Source organism: Sebastes umbrosus, chromosome 12 (genome assembly GCF_015220745.1).
Source record: "Sebastes umbrosus isolate fSebUmb1 chromosome 12, fSebUmb1.pri, whole genome shotgun sequence".
In the NCBI taxonomy this organism is placed as follows: domain Eukaryota; kingdom Metazoa; phylum Chordata; class Actinopteri; order Perciformes; family Sebastidae; genus Sebastes; species Sebastes umbrosus.
The window spans coordinates 16868415-16888942 of NC_051280.1; the positions used below are offsets into that span (position 1 = coordinate 16868415).

Sequence of the window (20528 nt, forward strand, 5' to 3'; positions counted from 1 at the left end):
GAGCAGGCAGATTTCTTGCGACTTGAAAATTCAGATTTTGAATTCCCAGCATACAACAGAAGGGGGCAAAAGATAAAACACACACCTTAAAGATCATTAGCAATTAATATTTGGGGATTCGTGGAGAAAAACAGCGTTAAACACTTGTTTAATAATTCATACTATAAACAAGAAAGTCTCCCACTTCCTTAATAATTTAGACGTAAGCTAATGTTGATTTATTCAGGAAGGTCTCTGCCACCAGCGCCGCCTGGAGTGCCCAAATTTGAATTAAAGTAGGACAGTAGCAGGCGAGTCTGTAATAACATTTGTATAATTTTATTATTGCTCTGGGCTCAGTTCATTTCCTCCTCCAGTAGCTGCGTGAAATTGTTTGATTCTGGAAACTGCCTTGAGTCTGCGGCTCTGGGGTTGGAGGGTGGTACAGGAACAGGAAGGCATGCGACACTCTCTCTCTCTCTCTGTCTGATGCTGTCAGACACGTAAACACACACACACACACACACACACACTAACACACATGCAGAGAGGGAGATAAATAACTTTGTTATTCTGGGTTTTGTAATACTGTTACATTGGCTCACTTAATAACTCAAGCTGTCTTGAGAATATGATTGATATTCTCACTCACCTTGTCACTTATGATAAATACTTCACTGCGTTTACGCGAGATGGCTAAGAAGAGGAATAACTCATTCATTACATTATCAAATCACAGAAATATGAGAGTTTGTGTTTACGTCTTTTTTCCAGTAGGGAGATTGCCATTTCTTGTAAATATTAGTCAAAGAAAGTCACTGTTCATGTGTGAAGAGTTTGTTTGTAAAAATGATCTTTCGTTTGTAACTTTACTACTAAGAAATATTTTATTTGGTTTGGCCCACGAGGAAGAATTCAACCTCATCCTCATTTGGAGTCTTATCTTGTGATTTCTATGTGGTGTTCCTCTATACTCTACTGTGATTTTGTTTATCAATGATACGACTATCATTTTCCAAAATGGCAAACTCTGATTACTCGAACACAAACAATCAAGTTTGGGAGGTATTAGCTCATGTAAAGCACACCTGAGACCCCGGTGGCTTTGACACAGGAAGGGCGGGAGGAGAAGTTCTGATTGGTTTCCTCGGGGCTTCGCTTCCAACTTCCCACCCGCACACATTCCCTCACTCCCCCCCCACTTCAATTCCTTTATGCAGAGAAGCCCAAACTGCAGTTTGATGAAACACATTTGTTTGACTTAACTCTTGCCTCGCCATCACGGCTAAATCTCGAAGGCCTGTCGGTGTAATGTGGCCCCAACAGCAATTGGGTTAATGAGAGGATATATGTACAAGTGTGGGACTTGACCGGAGGAGATGTTTTCCATTTGGGTTTGGTCTGCTCGTGTTATTAGGGAAACCTTTATTATTGTTGCCCTCTAGTGGGAACCATATAATAGGATTACATTTTATTAGAGCCTCCCAGCATTACCCAAGCAGCCCCCTCCTCTTGTCTCTCTTCCCCCTCACAGTAGTGTCACTGACTCCTCCGTCCACCGAGGGTGGGGTTAGGGAGGATTTGGGGCAACCAAGGTGATCCCATACAACGGGGATCCTCATCTTTTCTTAGTTACAGAAAAAAGTCATGTGAAATCTCGATTTGTGATCACTTTTGTCAAATATAAAATGACTTCACGAGCAGAAAAGACTCTGACGGGTGCGTGCCACACTTGCTTTGTAAGCTGTAATAGTAACAGTGAGTCAGAGACATGTACATGCACAGCTCCACTGAAGTTTCTGGAGTAGAACATGAACAAAGTCACAACTATAGGGCACGGTATACTGTTTGCTATAACTAACTGAACAAAGGAGCTCCTTTGTCATATAATTATCATTGTTAATGTTTCGCCATACTTGATGGTATGACTTGTAGTCATCCTCCAGAGCTAAATGTCATTGTGCCAAAGATAATATTTGATGAATAGTTCTGGCCTGAAACTGTGTAACCCCGCAGGGCTGATTTCAGGCTCTGGAACAGCTTTTGCCTTATCCATCCCACTCCCTTACATAACCACAGGCCATTAGAGGGGTGTGGCGAGTATTGCAGCAGTTATTAACATGGTCTGAGGCGAAACCAACATCTCTCTTAGGTCACGCTGACTGGTTTGCAAGGTTACCAGGAAAGACGATGTCAATCAGTAGGTGCGACACAAAGTTTAACCTGATCTGACACTAGAAATTAATGTTATAAAGAGCAAAGTATTTTTGCTCCTAGATATCAAAATGCACATTCAGAAGCCATAAAGGCTAGACTGCGTTATTGTTAAATTAATAATGCAGCCACTTTGGTGACAGGAACAGGATAATGGTAAAATGCTGTCTAACAGTAGCACAAGTAAAGAGAGAGTCAAAAAGTCATCAAACGGACTCAGTGATGTCCGTTATACACCAATATAAAAAATAATAAAGTGAGAATAAAAAATAAACAAATAATACAATAAAATAAATAGTACAAATATTATTCAAATAAAAAATCAATTTTAAAAATGAAAAAAGTCAGCAAATGGACTTAGTGATGTCCATAATACACCAATATAGAGTATATTTAATGTTTGCTAATATTAGCCACCATAAGCTACTGGTCAGACCAAACCAAAATTAAAAATTTAAATTTAAAATATAATTTAAAATAATTTAAAAAAACAATAAAAGAAAAACTGAAAATTTAAATTAAACATATAATAATAACAATAATAATAATAATAATAATAACAATGATAATAAAATAAAAAAATAATAAGTTTTAGAAAGTTAGGCTGTAGCTGGAAATAGTGTTGTGAATTGGTAACTTTTCATTTGTAAGAGGAAAAATGTGTTACATAGTCTTGCTAAAGTGTTTAAATTGTGACAGAGAAAATAAATTCCAGCAAGCAGAATAAGTTTTCCAGGGCTCCTCTCATGCATTAATATCCTTATGATGTCATTCAGGCAAGGCGGTTTTCTGTTTGGGGCGAACTCACATCTGCAACCAATCTGGATAATTTGTCCCACCAAAATATGGTGCAGCTCAGCCAACCCTCGCCTGCTGTTGCTGAGTAGCAGTCAGGTCTAGATCCACGGAAAATACTACCCTTCCACAGCGGCATCAGAACAATGGCTTTGTTTTTTTGCTATCAAACACCACATGTACTCAAAGATCTGCACTGGTTAGCTTCAACAACATCTGATGCATATTTTGAATACTGAAGTGAGAGGACCCCATTATGAATGGGCTCCATTTGTGTGGAAAATGGATAACGCATGGGATTTTAAGGCCTGGGGTGTTCCTCTGTTCACTATAGTTTGTCAGACTAATGGCATAAAAATGTGTGCGTGCGTGCGTGTGTGTGTGGGATGATAGTTGGGGCTTGGTGTGTCATGCGCCAGCCAGTAACCTCTAGGGCAAAATAACTTCATTGTAACACTTTAATCCTGTGTTTGTTTTCCCGTGGGACGTGCCGGGGTCAAACAAGTGGAAAGTTTAATGGCCCTTGGATCGGATGGCCAAAAGGATAGCTGGCCTTTCCTCAAACGAATTTCTGTTTATCGTCTACAAAAGATGCTGTGAGAGGGGAAACTCTCTTGATGACAAGAGAATTGGAAAATGCTTTTGTTTGTGTGCCTGTATGTGTTTCTTATTCCACTGTTGCTTGAACAAACTTGGATTAAAATACACAGTTTGCAAATATTTGTTTCAAATGGATGTTTCCTCTGTACTTTTGTTATGCTTTTCTCTGCTTTTAAAGTTGGGTAATGTTACAATAACATGGCAAAATGGATTTGCTTTCATAGCATGCTGTTAAAAACAAGTTGATGCTCTCAACAGTAGGGGGCGCAAGAGCAGCCTTATTCCCACTGTGTGTATGGAGAACTGTTGAGAATGTAAAGGAATATAACTGTCAATTCTCAGTCCAGATTTGCACAAAATAGCACTGTTGACTCTAGACAGAATAATTACGCACGTTCACATGAAGGGGGTTTTGACTTTAAACGTGTACTTCCTTTTTGCTGCCTTGCACTCCACCAAGTAAATCTAAAAGCCTCAGAAGTGCCTCAATCTTCCTGAAAATCATGCATGGTTGAACATTTGAAATGAGCTCGCACATCACCCTGGGGCACTGATTCAGACTTGATTGGGGCAAGGCAAGCTGCAAGTGCTTATTTATACAACTACGTCATTTGGAGGTTGTCCAAAAGGGAGGAAAAAGGAGACAGAAAAGATTACAAAAAGGAGAATTTTCATTAAGCACATTCCCTTTAAATTAATAAGTTGTGATAATCAACAAGTTGTCTGATGCACATGTGTTAAAAAGAAGCACAGCATGATAGATTAGATGTGTGAGAGGTATAAGGAGGGAAAGAGAAAAAAAAAAAAATCAAAGGAGTCCACCAACAATCTATATAATTATCATCATCTGCTGCTTTTTCCTCCCTGGCAAAGAAACACTCCATCCATTTGTAGCAATCGCCCGAGGGAACGTTACATCAAAACTAATCATAACGATTAAAATCAGCTTCTCTCTGCAGAGAGGGAGGCAAGTTGGAGGCAGGAGGAGTGAGGGTGTTGTAAATGCAGAAAAAAAAAAAAATCTTTATTTGATTTTTATAAAAACATAAACTCAACAAAAAAGACTGAGGTAGTGCTGCTGCTGCTGCTGTGATCCCTCTTGCTTTTTGCTGTGGAGTTTTTTTTTATTCTGCAGATTGGTTTAGACTGGGGCAGAGACATGAGCTAATTGTATCCTGATCTTTGCCTTGAGGGGTTTTTCTCAGCCCTGGAGCAAGTATTCTCTGTATTTTGTTCTGTCTACCTTAGCCAAGCTATTGCATTTCTCACTGGTGTGGGAAGAGAAGCAGATCGTGGGCCAAATCGGAGGAGAGAAAAAGGTGCCCAAAAAGCTACTTTATGCCGCTCTATGTATCAGGTAAGCGGAGATTTATTTGCTGTTATTTTTTCCGAGGCTGGTGTTGGACTGGGACATTGAGGCGCAGCAGCTTTTACGCATGTGCCAAGCAGATTCGAGCGGTACAGTTCTTTTAAAAAAAAATATTTAACCACTTCCTGGCTATTGTTCCTTTAGTTGCTGTACAAATGTATTCCCGTGGCTACAATATACTCTGCTTTGTAACATGCGGTGTGAAAGAACAGCGGTCTTGTCGAGCAAAACACTCTCTACTTGTCTTGTCCACCGTGTGAATTCGCTCCTGGGCGCGTTTCAGAGCTCCTGAACGCATCGCCTCGTCTCTCCGCGTCGCTGTTTTGCTGTTTTAACTTGCTCCTAACTTACTCAAACCGTGCTTTTTGTGTTCGTTTTGTCGTGAAGTAACCTATTTTTCTTTGGGAAGTCAGTTTTCGTTGTCTATTTCCTGGGCTGCCCCAGATATCTTCTAATGAAAAGACGCCATTGTGGAGTAATTTAGCCTCGGGCGTTTTTTTTTTTCTTATTCCGTAAAACAGGATGTACCTTTTATAACACACGTCAATGCAGATAGCTGGCTGTGTGAATCATGCTTTAACGTAAGCCGTGACGGTGTTAAAAGAATGGTATTTATGTAAACGAAGATGGAAAAAATAGGAGCGAGTTTTGTCCTCAACCTTCTCCTCTCTCGTGCGTAAACTGCTCCAAGGTCCGACAGCGAATCGGCAAATATAGTTTACTAAGTCATAATTTGGACTTGTGGGAGCATGTATTGTGTAAATAAACATCTACTGAGCTTCATAAAGTACCAAACTATAAAATTATACATTACATCCGTAGCAAAAAACATAGATTTAATTTGGTTACTTAAATATTTCTGACTGCACTGCAGGGAGGAGGAGACTTTTTTATTAATGTAACATTACAAACCCTCTTAAGTTTAGGTCACCTGCAATGAAAGGCAACAGTTTCAGAGGTTGCATGAATAAACCAGAATGAGATTGAGATGTTGGGTTGTCAGGATTGATCACTTGATGGCGCTGTAATAACAAAACCCACACTTTTCTTTACTGTATCTACAGCATCTGTACATCTGTTTTCCCAGTACAATTACACTTAACAAACACACTGAGTAGTGTGGTAGAATATCAATATTTAAAAAGCAAGTCCACATTTTAAGTTTCAAATTGGAGGTGCTTTTACTTGCTGAATCTTAATCCCCTTGGTGAGAAAATGCTGTTTCCCATTCAGGCTGTGCCACTCCTGTGCCCTGGGACAGTTTGTGTCTGTGCCAGTGAACATGCAGCACTGTGTCTCCAACAGCCTGCAGCAACCGCGCACTGATCACACTTCCTTATCTGTGATGTCATGCTGATGCACTGCTACAGTAACTCCACAAAGAGTGATGATGTTGATGCAGACAAGTCGCCCTTGCTTGTAATAAAACTCAGCGGATAATGTTGTCTTTCTGGAGCTGTGTAATGTAACTGGCTTGGATGTAAAAATCTGAAACTTTGCATCAGTTCAGGTTGCCTTTCGGTCATTGTTAACGGAGTGGCTCCGGTTCTGTGACATTGTTGATTCTGTTGGATACTCAAACATAGTTTGGATAACCACAATCCAGAGGCACTGCGGATGATTATTTACCCTTATTTGGGTTTAAAAAAGTGGTTTATCCAGAAAATCACATTTCTCTTATAGCTCAGGAGTAGGTCAGCAAAGGTCACTTTCCTCTGGTAACTTTTTCTTTCTGCTAAAGGCAACCTCTTCATCCTTTCACTGAAGTAGTTTTCACACTGAATACATTTCTGCATTAGTTGCCACAACTTTCCTTACAGAGCTGCTGCTTTTCCTGAGAAATACGCTGTTAAGAAATACAGTCAGCTTGAAGTTGTGGCTTGTGAGGTTGCAAACCACAGACAATGTTCTACATATCACTGTACTCATCACAATACTGTTAAAATACCTGCATTGATGACGATATCTGACGTTTTATAGCAATCTGCTGTTGCTTGGGAGCTTAATGCCTAATGACCATTTATAAAATCCACACCTGACCACACAACAACCAGTCTACAATATTTACCCCGAGCATTCAGCTATACGACCGCCTCGCTACCTGTTTGTTTTTTTGCGTTTCCAGTCGGCAGTGACTGAAGTGAACCCACAGTCTGCAGTTGTCTCTGTGTATGGACATTTGAAACAAATGGCCACGGGCGAACAAAGCAGAAACAACCCATCCAGATTATGTAAATACCAGTCTGCCTGCCTCCGACTGAATGTTAATGCTCTGATCTGAAATGCTAATTGTGTCTTGTGCGATATGTCGAAACACCAAAGAGCTCCATTGTGGGATGGAGAATTTGAAAAGCTAGTTTGTTGCTGATTTTGTTTCCAACAGGCCCTTTTGACTATTGCAATAGAAGAGACATAGAAGAGAATAGAAGAGGACACTTTATGGGTGCATGAGCTTACTAAAGATGCAAACAGAGCTATAGTGTCTGTTCTTTGAGATGTAAAGATGATGATTTTGCATGAAAGGCTTGTAATGGAAAAAACAATACGAGTAACTGCAGCAGCCCTAAATACTGCAGGCTTTTGATGCCTGCTTTGGATTTGTTTGTGCATACTGTGGTGCAACAAAGCTGACACAGGCTGGGTAAACGACTTGTTTCACAAATGGCTGGAAACTTTGGGAACACGTCTACAAACACGTCCACACATGGGAGACTTTTGTAGCGCTGTGCGCCAAATTCAGAATGGCAACAGGTAGGAAACATGCCGGCGTGGAAGATCTCGAAGCTGATGGCTGAGCATCACACGCTTTCACTGATGGGATTATGAGGGGATGTGGTGACCTTTGAACTGTCCTTGAGATAAAAGTGTAAAAGACAGACATGTCATGTGGGCATCACTATGTACGCGTGTATCTTCACTTCCAACAACTCCCAATGATTTTGTGATATAAGAGCTCATTCCCACAACCCCGCTACCCCCCTCCGTCCACCTCCCACCCACCCAACCACCCGCTCTCTTTCACTCTCTCTTCTCTCTCTCCTGCAATTTTCCATAATGCCTTACAGATTTTACACTCAATCCACCTTTGCGATGACAAGGCTTTGAGGAAATCCAATTCCACCAAGCTGTTTTCAGAACTTACTCTCCACAGGCACACACACACTCGCTCTCACTCACACACACTCACACACACACACCACCATCTCCACAAATTAGTCAGGGAACAAATTACCTGCATTCTGAGTGTGATCCCACGCACTTTGCCGGCTGCCTTACACAGGTCCCCTTTTGAAGAGCAGCCATGTGATTTCTCTCTCTTTCGCCCCGCAGGCCCCTTTGCCTTCTGCGAGGGATTCTGGAGTTGAATTTTAAAACTATGTATGGCTGCTGCCTGCGCTTATCAGCGCGTGCACAAGCGGCATGCAAATCAGGCCAGGATCACACAGCGCATTGGAGGCCTACACTCAAAGGCAAGCTTAATTGCTAATTGGGTATCTAGGTGTGAAACTCACACTGCCAATGAGGAGCAGGGATGTGGATGTTTTAAGGCCAGTGGTTGAACTAATTAATTTGAATCTGAATGTTATTAAAATTTGTGGATTCCCTGTATTTTCTGTGAAGGGAAAAAAAAACAGCCCAGGAGAGTGCTGTGGCAGTACTTTTAAAAGCATGTTGTGGTCTGGTTTTATACTCCATGATGTTATTAGCATGGTGGTTTTTGCAATGCTGATGTGGTCAACGGAGGCGGTGTTTACACATCATACAGTAACGCTGATGCTTGTCAGGCGTCATGAGAATCTGATCAAGATGTTTCTGTTGGGGACAGACTGCTATTTTATAGACGGAAATGATCTGCTCCGTGAGCTATGATGTTAATGTGCACTTAAACCTGCAGTAGGCAGAACGTTTTTGGCATTATTGGGCAAAAATCCCACAATAACCTTTCAGCATATTGTAATTCAAGTGTTCTGAGAGAAAACTAGACTTCTACACCTCCTCTTGGCTCTGTTTTCAGGCTTTAAAAAATCAAGCCCGTGACGGGAGACTTTGGCTAATCACAGGTCATTTCAGAGAGAGAGCTTTCTATTGGCTGTGCTCAGGCTGGTGGGCGGTGCTCGTTATTTCCTCAACTGATCTCAACAAGGCTGCCGGGTCACAAACTTTCGCATTTTACAGCTAAACAGTACACTACAAGATGTATCTGAAAACATATGAGGCCAGAAATAGGCTTTACAGTAACATAATATCGATTCATATTTGATCAGCGCTGCCTAGTTTGACCGTTTGATCGTGAGTGATTGACAGCTGCTCATAAACGGCAGACTCCAGCTCGGCTCTGATTGGTCGTTTTCCTCCGTTCTGTGAAATCTTGCAGATGCCATTAGGAGCACCGGAGGACACAGAGGAACATGATTTACTTCAGATTACCTCTCTCATGCACTACTGTCAGGATATAGTGACCGTTTTATACTTTTTAAAAAAGTAATATTTGCTCCATTTCTACCCACTGCAGCTTTAAAGGCCACTTTTTTTATTAGTAATATTCTGTAAAAATTATGAAAAGAGTGTTTATGCAACAACTGAAAATGTTGCTCTTATGTGATTGAAGATCATGATCAGTCAGGAGCTTATTTATGGAGTGATGTTTTGTGGGTGGAGGGAGTCATAGGGGGGCATTTATGTCCAGGTGGTTGAGTGGGTTGTTGTGTGGTTGTTTTTCCACGGACCTTTGTGGGTCTCTTGTGTTGAAGGAGATCTAAAACTGCTGCTGAACAAATGAATGAGCAACATCATGAGGAGGAGGAGGAGAAGAGCAGAAAAACACTGCTCCCAAAAGGGCAAAGGCCAGCTGTGACAGGTCACCTAGACGACCTTTTATTATTATTATTTTGTTAAGGCAGGATTTGTGTTTTATTCTGAAACACATACCTGCTGCAGAAACAGCGACAGGTATGTGTATGTGTTTTATAAAAAAAATGTTTAATCATATTTGCTCCATTTCTACCCACTGCAGCTTTAAATGCCACTTTTTTTATTAGTAATATTCTGTAAAAATGATGAAAAGAGTGTTTATGCATCAACTGCAAATGTTATCACTGCACTGGTTTTATGTGATTGAAGATCATGATCAGTCAGGAGCTTATATTTATGAGTTGTATGTTTGTGGGTGGAGGGAGTCATAGAGGCATTTATGTCCAGGTGGTTGAGTGGGTTGTTGGTTTTGTTGTTTTTTCCCACTGAACTTTGTGGGTCTGTTGTGTTATTGAAGGAGATCTAAAACTGCTGCTGAACAAATGAATGAGCAACATGATGAGGAGGAGGAGGAAAAGAGCAGAAAAACACTGCTTCCAAAAAGGCAAAGGCCAGCTGTGACAGGGTCGCATCACCTAGACGACCTTTTATTATTATTATTGTGTTAGGGCAGGATTTGTATTTTATTCCGAAAATGCGCCACACATACCTGCCACTGAAACAGCGACAGCCTCATATTTGATCAGCGCTGCCTAGTTTGACCGTGAGTGATTGACAGCTGCTCAGCGACGGCAAGGCTCCAGCTCGGCTCTGATTGGTCGTTTTCCTCCGGCCTGTGAAATCTTGCAGATGCCATTAGGAGCACCGGAGGACAACAGAGGAACATGAATTTTTTTTCATATTACCTGTCTCATGCACTATAATGTCAGGATATAGTGACTGTTTTATAATTATTATTTTTTTAAATCATATTTTGCTCCATTTCTACCCACTGCAGCTTTAAAGGCCACTTTTTTTTTTATTAGTAATATTCTGTACAAATTACGAAAAAAGAGTGTTTATGCATCAACTGAAAATGTTGCTTTTATGTGATTTGAAGATCATGATCAGTCAGGAGCTTATATTTATGAGTTGTATGTTTGTGGGTGGAGGGAGTCATAAGGGGCATTTATGTCCAGGTGGTTGAGTGGGTTGTTGTTGGTGGTGAACTTTGTGGGTCTGTTGTGTTGAATGAGATCTAAAACTGCTGCTGAACAAATGAATGAGCAACATGAGGAAGAGGAGGAGAAGAGCAGAAACACTGCTCCAAAAAGGGCAAAGGCCAGCTGTGACAGGTCATAGACGACCTTTTATTATTATTCTTATTTTATTATAGGCAGGATTTGTGTTGCATACTGCAAAATGCGCCACACACACATACCTGCCGCAGAAACAGCGACAGCCCAACAGAGCCCTTAGGCGCTCCAATGCTAATGTTGTCGGGGGGTTTTGACTTCTCCCAGCCATTGAGAAGAAGCTGCTCCGTGTGACAGCCACGGTGCAGCTCTCCTCCACATTTTGGCAAGAAGAAGCAGGTGCTTTTGAGGAAAAAACAAAAGAAGAAGCCTTTCCTATCTGTTTACCACAATGGACGAGACGGACATCATGGACTTAACGCATCAGAAAGCGAGGAAGCGACCGCGTCCAATCAGTTCCTCCGCGGACGAGTCGGTGCACGCTTCCCTCAAACGGATGCCGATCCGGGCGGCGGAGTGCAGAGACAACTCCTCTCTCATGTTCTCAGTCAGAGGAGAGCCGGTCCACGCAGCGGCTCTCAAGCAAAACAATGACCACCACTCCTCGGTGACTTCCTCTCCAAACACAGTGATGCCGGCGCAGGTAAAAACGCGTAAAGTAAAAGTCCAAAGATGTTATTGTTGTGCGTAAAAATGGACCGCTGAGCTGGAAACGAGGAGCGCAGTGACAAGACACTTAGGGTTTTATTGGATGCGGTGGTGTGTGTGTGTGTGTGTGTGTGTGAATAGATTTCCTGCTTGTCCTTAAAATGTAGTGCGCACGTTATTTGAACATCACGCACGCACACTTGTTTCCTGCTTTCATTTTTTTTTTTTTTTTTTTTATTAAACCATCATTTTCAGAACTCCTTTTAATAATCCTCATGTCTCAGACTTTGCTCCCATCTTCACTGAAACTTTCTGGGGGGTGGTGGTGAAAGTAATTTGCTTCTCAACCAGAAATTGTCTCCTATAATGGTGTTTGTAGGTTAACAGGCGGGCAATTTCTTTCCAAATCCTATTACAGTGTTCAAATCAAGAGTCATTATTATTGCTCATTTGCCACGAGATTGATGCTCCAAATTAATTTGGTTTTGGAGATTATTATGGCCCACAGGAGGAGTGGGTGCTTGTGGATTTTTGGCAACATTCAGGTCAAGGTCAGGCATGCTCTGAACTTGCAGAGAAGAAACAAATCTCACATTTCACTCCTGTGAATGTGGACTGTTGTGTTGCAGAAATATTGATTTGCTTTTTTCCCAAATTAAAATGGTCTAAATCTTAATGATTAAATCCCCCTGTGGTTGAATTTAAACATCTTGTGTTCTGATATTTTCTCCCATAGGATCATCGCTCCAGCATGTCCAGGCCCATGATCACACGATCACCGGTGTCTCCCTTGAGCAACCAGGGCATCCCAACAGCTGCACAGCTCACCAAGTCCAACGCCCCCGTGCACATTGACGTGGGCGGGCACATGTACACCAGCAGTCTGGCCACTTTAACAAAATTCCCAGAATCACGGTGAGTCTGCTCTTCAACTCTACACATCTGTATATATGTTAAGCGCGTGACTTGCTTGAAACAGGGAAGGAGATTGTGCGAGATTGGAGCGTCTTTTCTTTTCAAGCCAGATTTATCAGCGTCAGAATGTCATCCTGTTTAACGTTTTAATGTCATCCTGTGACATTAAACAGTCAAATGTCACATCTCGTCAAATCACCAGAAATATCTCGTGGATGCACTCGGTGGGGAAACGGAGAAATGTTTTACTCCTATCGGCATCGGTTGCTTTTGGATTTATCCGTATTTATCGTTGTGTGAGTAAAGCCCACAGTTATTTTAGGCAGTAAACAGTTTGTAGGAGCAGTCAGAATGCAGTGCACAGACAAAAGCAATTTGGTTATTCTGACAGATGTCACAGCAGCAGTAAAGGGCCAAAGGGCATGGGGCCATCTGGAGGCTGGGAGGCCGCACTGTCGCTCCCAGCACGCGCCCCAGGGTGACTGGCACCCGGCCTCAGGCACCCACCTACCAGCTGGCCCTGACCTTTTCAGACCACCTCTGCTTTTATCTCTTTATTTCTTTCTTTCTTTCGTTCCTTCTTTCTTTCTTTCTTTCGTCCCTTTCGTCCTTTTTCTTTCTTTCCTTCTTTTGTCCATTATTTCCTTCTTTTGTCCCTCCCCTCTATCGTCCCTTGTTTCCTTATTTTGTCCCTTCTTTCGTCATTTCTTTCTTTCGTTCCTTCTTTCTTTCTTTCTCTCGTCCCTTTCGTCCTCTTTCTTTCCTTCTTTATTTCCTTCTTTCCTTATTTTGTGCCTTTTTCCCTCTTTCGTCCCTTCTTTCTTTCCTTTTTTCCTCCCTTCTTTCCTTATTTCGTCCCTTTTTTCCCTCTTTCGACCCTTCTTTCTTTCTTTCTTTCTTTCTTTCCTTTTTTCCTTATTTTGTCCCTTCTTTCCTTATTTTGTCTTTTCTTTCCCTCTTCCGTACTTTCTTTCTTTCCTTCTTTTGTCCCTTCGTTCCTTGTTTCCTTATTTTGTCCCTTCTTTCGTCATTTCTTTCTTTCTTTCTTTCTTTCTTTCGTTCCTTCTTTCTTTCTTTCTCTCGTCCTCTTTCTTTCTTTCCTTCTTTCCTTATTTTGTCCCTTTTTCCCTCTTTCGTCCCTTCTTTCTTTCCCTCTTTCGTTCTTCCTTTCTTTCTTTCCCTCTTTCGTCCTTTCTTTCTTTCCTTCTTTTGTCCCTTCTTTCCTTATTTTGTCCTTTCTTTCCCTCTTCCGTCCCTTCTTTCTTTCTTTCCTTCTTTTGTCCCTTCGTTCCTTCTTTCCTTATTTCATCCCTTCTTTCCTTATTTCATCCCTTCTTTCCTTATTTTGTCCCTTCTTTCCTTATTTTGTCCTTTCTTTCCCTCTTTCGTTCTTCCTTTCTGTCTTTCCTTCTTTCGTGCCTTCTTGCCTTCTTTCCTCCTTTTTTCCTCTCTTCCTTTCTTCATGGTCGATGCGTGTATCAAGCTCGATAATGTGTTCATGTCTGTGCGAAGGTGTGAAAACATTTCAGAGCTTGAGAAAATGAGTGAGTCACATCCCTTTGCTCATGCTCTTGCTTCACAGTAACATTTTTGCCTCTCTCTCTCTCACTTTCTTTTTCTTGTGCAAAAAAACACAAGCTCAATAGTGCTCAACTTTTGCATGCAAAAAATCCAGAAATGTGAGATTGCTAATGTTGCCATGTTGTCCCATCCTCCCTCTCTCCCTCTCTGCCTCACCCACCACCCCGGCCCTTCTCTGTGGGTAGAATTGGTCGTCTCTTTGATGGCACAGAGCCCATAGTCCTGGACAGCCTGAAGCAGCACTACTTCATTGACAGGGATGGACACATGTTCCGCTACATCCTCAACTTCCTCAGGACGTCCAAGCTCCTCATCCCAGACGACTTCAAAGTGAGTGCATGTCCATCCTAGAAACTGTAAAGTCCCATCAGCCAGTCAGCAGTCCTACAACACACAATGAATGCTAAGGCCGTGGAATGCCTTTGGTCGCTGCTGGTCCTCTCTTGAAACGGTTCCCATGCTGGAGACGAAATATGAGGGCAAACAAAGCTCGATCATAATGCGTTTACTCATCACAAGATGCGATTTGTTCCCCTCCAGCTCTTAGATTCTTTAGAGATATGTAAGCAAAACAATAAGCTTGCATCAGGACAAATAAATAAACGCCCTGGCGCCCACGACCACATTGCATGTGCTAGATTTCATCAGCGTTCTCGAGCCAAGTGTCCGTCCAGGCTGAGTCTCACTGTATGTGACACATTAGCATTCCCTCTTCTTTTTTTTTTTTTTACTCTTATGTGTCATTTAGTCGGTAATTACTTAACTTGCCCCGGGAGAAAACAAATAACTGCATTATCTGATGGACTGTCCACAGTGTGACTCAATCACAGTGGAAAGTATGTCAGCTAAAATAAGCAGAGACAAAAGACAGGCTCAAGTTCAAGCTGAGGCCACGTTCACATTGAGCAGATTCGGAGAGGAGCATGAGAAAACTTGGATGTGGTGAGATTTTAGGCCCTGCAGTCCTGCGGGTAAAGGATCTGCTCCTCTACCCCACGCAACCCTGTGTTACATGTCGCACTACATCTCCTCTACTCGGGAGCTTTTGTAATTTTTGCTGAATGGTGTCTTCGCGAGGGTTTATTGCTCGTTCATGTAGAACGGCGGTTTTCAAACTCCTTTGCAGCTTCTTTTTTGGTTTGGATCTACATCATAAATTCAGTATTTTGGGTTATTTTGCTCTCTAGTATCCAATTCAGTTTAGTCCTCCTTAAAATACAGGGGAAGTATCTTTATACAATGTGTATAAAATGTTTTTTGTTGGATTGCTTGAGGGAATTACTGAGCTTTATGTAAAAAAAAAAGAAACAAGAGAGATTATGGGCTATTGGGATATTAAGTATCTGTAATCAAAAACAAACTAGAATGCCTTTTCTACACATTATATTAATGATACTGACACAACTCAAAGTATATTTGCTGATCACAATCCTTCCAGTGATGACCCAGCATGAATCACATGCTGTTCTCACTGTTATTTTATACAGTATGCAACATTTTAACTACCTTTTTAAAGTACAAAAAAGATCACTGATTGATATTACACTGCATTGAAATTACATTTAAATGTAAACTGACAGGAAATGAGGGATGGGGGGGCCAGTTTCTTTCACCAGAAAGCCCCAAGCCTGCTCTTTAAAAACAACTAACCTGGTAGAGTAAAAGTTGACATAAACCAAACTACCATATCAAGTGGCACATGTAAGATAATATACATAACATCCTAAAATGTCCCTGTCTGTCTCCTGCAGGACTACAGTCTGCTGTACGAGGAGGCGCGGTACTTCCAGCTGCAGCCCATGCTCGCCGAGCTGGAGAGCTGGCGCCAGGACCAGGACCTGAGCCGGGTGTCACGCCCCTGCGAGTGCCTGGTGGTGCGCGTTGCGCCGGACCTGGGCGAGAGGATCACGCTCAGCGGCGACAAGGCCCTGATTGAAGACGTGTTTCCGGAAATCGGCGACGTCATGTGCAACTCCGTCAACGCTGGCTGGAACCACGACTCCACGCACGTCATCCGCTTCCCGCTCAATGGGTACTGCCACCTCAACTCTGTCCAGGTAAGGAGAACACTGGGCTGCCATTTATACGGAGCATTTTATTCAGGATAAACACTCAAAGGTTAGATAAAGTATGTTTTTCTATATTTTTTCCATTCACTTATGTGCCCGAGGAATTGACTGAGGTGATGATCTGTTCATTCAACTTTTTTCATCTGCTGTTATACTGTAGACTTTTAGAATTTCACTGATTGCAAAATCTTATCTTTTTTAATCTAATCGAGTCACAAGAAGAGCCTCGCGGAAAAATGGGTTCTTTGATGAGTTCATCAAAGCATCAATTTGGCAAGCCATCATTACACAAGTCTACCACTATCTTTACTTTTCTCTGATCTGACCGGAATAATGATTTGGACTTCGGAGCTGGAAGATGGTCAGCTTTAATATCACGCAGCACTCATAATATGGTCCTCACATCTCACCCAGTTCTTGCCCTCTACAATCCACGTGGATGAAAAACATATAGAATTAAATCCAGAAGTCATTTTAAACTTTACTTTTTGAATTTGGCATCAGTGCCAACCTGCACAGACGGGACAGTAAACGGGTTGATGGTGAATTTCAACCCGTCAAGGGAAGGAACGGGCGACACCTTGAATCATGGTGGAGAGTGCAAACTGAGGGGAAACTGGCAGACAGAAAGAGGAAGTGGGCAATTTGGGATGCAGTGAAACACTTAAGTAGACTTTTTTAGACTCCTCATGCATAAGTACTTGAATACCATCGCTTATTTGAGGCTGTGCAGGCGAGTTGTTCTACACCAAAATAAAGCAAAGTTAGAAAAGTAGTCTTGCCATATGAGGCTATTTTTGTAAATTAAATACTGTTGTCTTTATTAAGACTTTTAATGTGTTGGGAAAGTTATGATTTGGGGAGCAAAACTTTGACTCAAAGTCTTTAATTATCCAAAGATATCCTTCTATATACCGTGTAATATTACCATTTCTTAGGCATAATGGGTTCTAGTTCAAACCAGACTAAAACAAGACTTTACAAAGAAAACTTCCACATTCAGTAAAATGTGTTAAATTCATCTTTTATATTCAGCATGTCTTTGGCAATATTGCATTTCCCTGCTTATATATTGATATTCTGCTAATTCATTCATGGTAAAATCCTCAGATACGCATCAATAAACGATGGAGGAGAGGCACATTTGAAAAGATTTCACAATGATTTGGACTGCGTCTCCATCTGAGGAAGTCGAATCTCCATCTCCCCTCCCAAAAAAACACACACAAACAAACCCGTCTCTGAAGTGTGTGTGAGTCGTGGAGAGCGAGCAGGAGAGTGAGCATGCTCCCTGGCAGGTTGTCCCCAGGCAGGGCCCATAATCCTGTTTGGTTATTAAAGCACGCCGGCGGTGGATGCTGTATCTGCGGCTAATGGAGGCAGGGCGGGGGTTTTGAGAGAAGGAAGGGAGGGGGGGGGGGGCAGAGAGAGCTGCCAGCAGTAGGGGGACCTTTGTAGTTTTGGCGGAGGCTTGGGCCTCGGGGCTGGGGGAGAAATGGGAGAGGGGGGGGGGGTTTGCTGAGCAGCCCACATTGAGCCAAGTGGCAGAGAGAAAGCCTCACAGCTCCCTGGGGCCTCTTCGATGGAATGTGATCCTACAGCCCCCCCGGACACGTCTGTAGATGTCTGCAAGGCTGCGAGATCAGGAGTGGCTACACACACATGTACACCAGAAAACAATGAAAATGAGGCACGAGGCAAAACGAGAGGCTCTTGGTTTTTGTGAAAGTCTTGTGAAAGTCTCATCCAAATTCCCGTCACAGGCCGTATGTTGCAGCTTACTCCCAGAGCTGCTTCCAGTGCTAGACTTGTAACTAGAAGAGTTTCGGATGATTCTGTGCTTTCCAGCTTTGCGGTAGTAAACAAAAGGTTAGAGGTTACATTAAAGCTGCAGTGGGTAGAAATGGAGCAAATATGATTCAAAAAAAGTTATTCTTATAAAACGGACACTATATCCTGACAGTAGTACATGAGACCGGTAATCTGCCTTGCCGTCTCTAAGCAGCTGTCAATCACTTGCAAACTCCGATCAAACGAGACAGCGCTGATCAAATATGAATCAATATTCTGTTACTGTAATGCATATTTCTCGCCACAAATGTTTTCAGAAACATCTTGTAGTGTACTGTTTAGCTGTAAAATGAGAACATTTGTGACCTGGCAGCCATGTTGAGATCAGTTGAGGAAATACCAAGCACTGCCCACCAACTGGAGTATAGCCAATAGGAACGCTCTCTCTCTGAAATGACCTTTTTTTAAAGCCTGAAAACAGAGCCAAGAGGAGGTGCAGAAGTCTAGTTTTCTCTCAGAGCACTTGAATTACAATATGCTGAAAGGTTATTATGGAAGTTTTGCCCAATGATGCCAAAAATATACTGCCGACTGCAGGTTTAATGTTTTAGCATCACAATTTATAACCTCCACGAATGATTCTATTGGGCATCTTGGCCAGGTTGGCCCGGACTATCAAAGATGTATGAGTATACAAGCACTGCCTGTCGCCAGAGTGCTAATAAAGGATGCTAATGATGCTTTCCCCTCTGTCCCTTATCGCTACTGACCTCTTCCTCCTTCTATCCCAGGTTCTAGAGCGTCTCCAACAACGCGGCTTCGAGATCGCCGGCTCCTGCGGTGGAGGCGTGGACTCGTCCCAGTTCAGCGAGTACGTCCTGAGGAGGGAATTGAGGAGGACGAGTCAGCGAGGATCCAATTCAAACAGGATAAAGCAGGAGCAGCTGGACTAGAAACCTCCCCGGCAGCAGGAGGTGCTAGACTTTTCTGTGGCAGCCAAAACCGCTCGATGCTGCAGAGCTCTGTGGACTCTGTTTTCTCTTTGTTTCCTTGTTGATGTTTTTGTTTTCTTAAACTTGAGAACCATCTAGAGAATAAAAAATGAGGTGCAACAGGAGTTTTTTTTTTTTTTGCCATAAGAAGATACAAGACATTTGATAAGTTTGAGATTGCAAGGACATTTGTGAATGTCTAGCCCCCCATAAACCAATTTAAAAAGGATTTATATATGCTGGATCCCCAAACAAAGTTTGTTTTAAAACTTGGAGCCTACATTAGGTTGAATATGATTTCTATTATACCCATATAAATTTTAAGAAAGGCTTTTATTGCTTATGTAGTATGTTGCATAGCTTGTCACCGGTGACTTGATTTTGACGTCTCACTGGCAAATTGGCTTTTTTATCCCCCGCTGTAAAAAGGTCACTAATGTGTTGCTTACAGTACAGAATGTCTCAGTTGTCATAAACAGTTAGTTTCAACAAAGCATCTTTTTTTCACAATTAACATCATGTTGAATATTGTGATGCCAATGAAGTGTTTTTATTTGACTTTAATTGAATTTATTTTATTGGATTACACTATGAAATAGTTGACATTATCAAATTAAACATCAAAGACCATTCTATAAAGAAAATAATTTAGTAAATTATTATGTCACACCATTTGCCTCACTGGGGAGTATGAACCACTAACCCCCATGTGCTACTTTTGGGATTATTTAATTGGATCATAATATTCCTCCGAGTCATGACCTGTAAAGTTTGATCATTGTATATGTGTTTGTGTTTTTTTACATTGAACCTTTTTAAAGCCTCAGACATGACTGAACAGATTAAAGCTTATTGTACTACCCACTCCAAGATCACTTTTACTTGTAGCACATATTGATATGAAGTTGGATATAAAGTATTTCTAAGATGACTGACCCACCTACGCTCCCTAGATTTGAGTAAAAGAGGAATGTAGCAAAAAAAAGTGAAATAAATCTCAACTAAAGTTGTCATGGTGTCTGTTCGCTGTTTTCACATCGCTGTAGGGACTGCTTTCACGTGTTTGTAGATGGTAATTCCTTAAATTAGAATTTACGGCATCCATCCTACCTCTTTTTGGCATCCTGAATGTGTTCAGTGGAAACAAAATCTTTTACATTATGTAGTGTTTTAGCTCTCTACAACCAGAGAGGTAAAGCTAACTTCACCAAGGCAGTATTGTACATTGGAGGATTTATGCTGGTGCATCAGTGACTACATGGGGCATTCTTTACTTAGTTATATTGAATGGAGCCGACTTCTCCACGCAAGTCCTGTCAGTTGTGCTTCCACATATCCCTGCAGGGCCAAAATCCAAAGTGAAATCCCACACGGAGCCCTGTCGTCTTGTCTTCATCCCTTTTGGCAGAATCTCCACTTTCTTTGGCTATCTACGGTTTATGCTATATGTCTCCCTTTCAGGCCTCTTTGCCCTAGATTCCCTTTTGACTGACTGTTATTCTCATAGGCTAGAGGTGCAACTGTGAGTGGTACACAGCGATGCTTTGCTCTCAATCATAAAAAATCAAAGTATTCACAGAGGCAGGCA

General features: G+C 41.9%; 1 protein-coding gene and 1 long non-coding RNA gene across 4 annotated transcripts; one reads left to right on the forward strand and one right to left on the reverse strand.

Annotated features, from left to right (window-relative positions):
• Nucleotides 1–302: 302 nt before the first annotated feature.
• LOC119498730 lies at nucleotides 303–8475 on the reverse strand. Its single transcript, XR_005209178.1, has 2 exons — nucleotides 8190–8475; nucleotides 303–471 (listed from the first exon to the last, which is right to left on the reverse strand). It is a non-coding gene; the product is annotated as an uncharacterized LOC119498730 (long non-coding RNA).
• Nucleotides 4231–19951, forward strand: LOC119498727 (BTB/POZ domain-containing protein KCTD1). 3 transcript variants are annotated; one of them, XM_037787776.1, is made up of 5 exons: nucleotides 4231–4945; nucleotides 12329–12507; nucleotides 14274–14418; nucleotides 15840–16145; nucleotides 18740–19951. In XM_037787776.1, the coding sequence occupies exons 1-5, from the start codon at nucleotides 4937–4939 to the stop codon at nucleotides 18899–18901; spliced, it is 801 nt and encodes a 266-aa protein (XP_037643704.1). In that variant the 5' UTR covers nucleotides 4231–4936; the 3' UTR covers nucleotides 18902–19951. The 3 variants fall into 3 exon arrangements, with proteins under 3 accessions (XP_037643704.1, XP_037643705.1, XP_037643703.1); XM_037787777.1 differs by lacking the exon at nucleotides 4231–4945 and adding an exon at nucleotides 4969–5046; XM_037787775.1 differs by lacking the exon at nucleotides 4231–4945 and adding an exon at nucleotides 11018–11587.
• The last annotated feature ends 577 nt before the right edge of the window (nucleotides 19952–20528 follow it).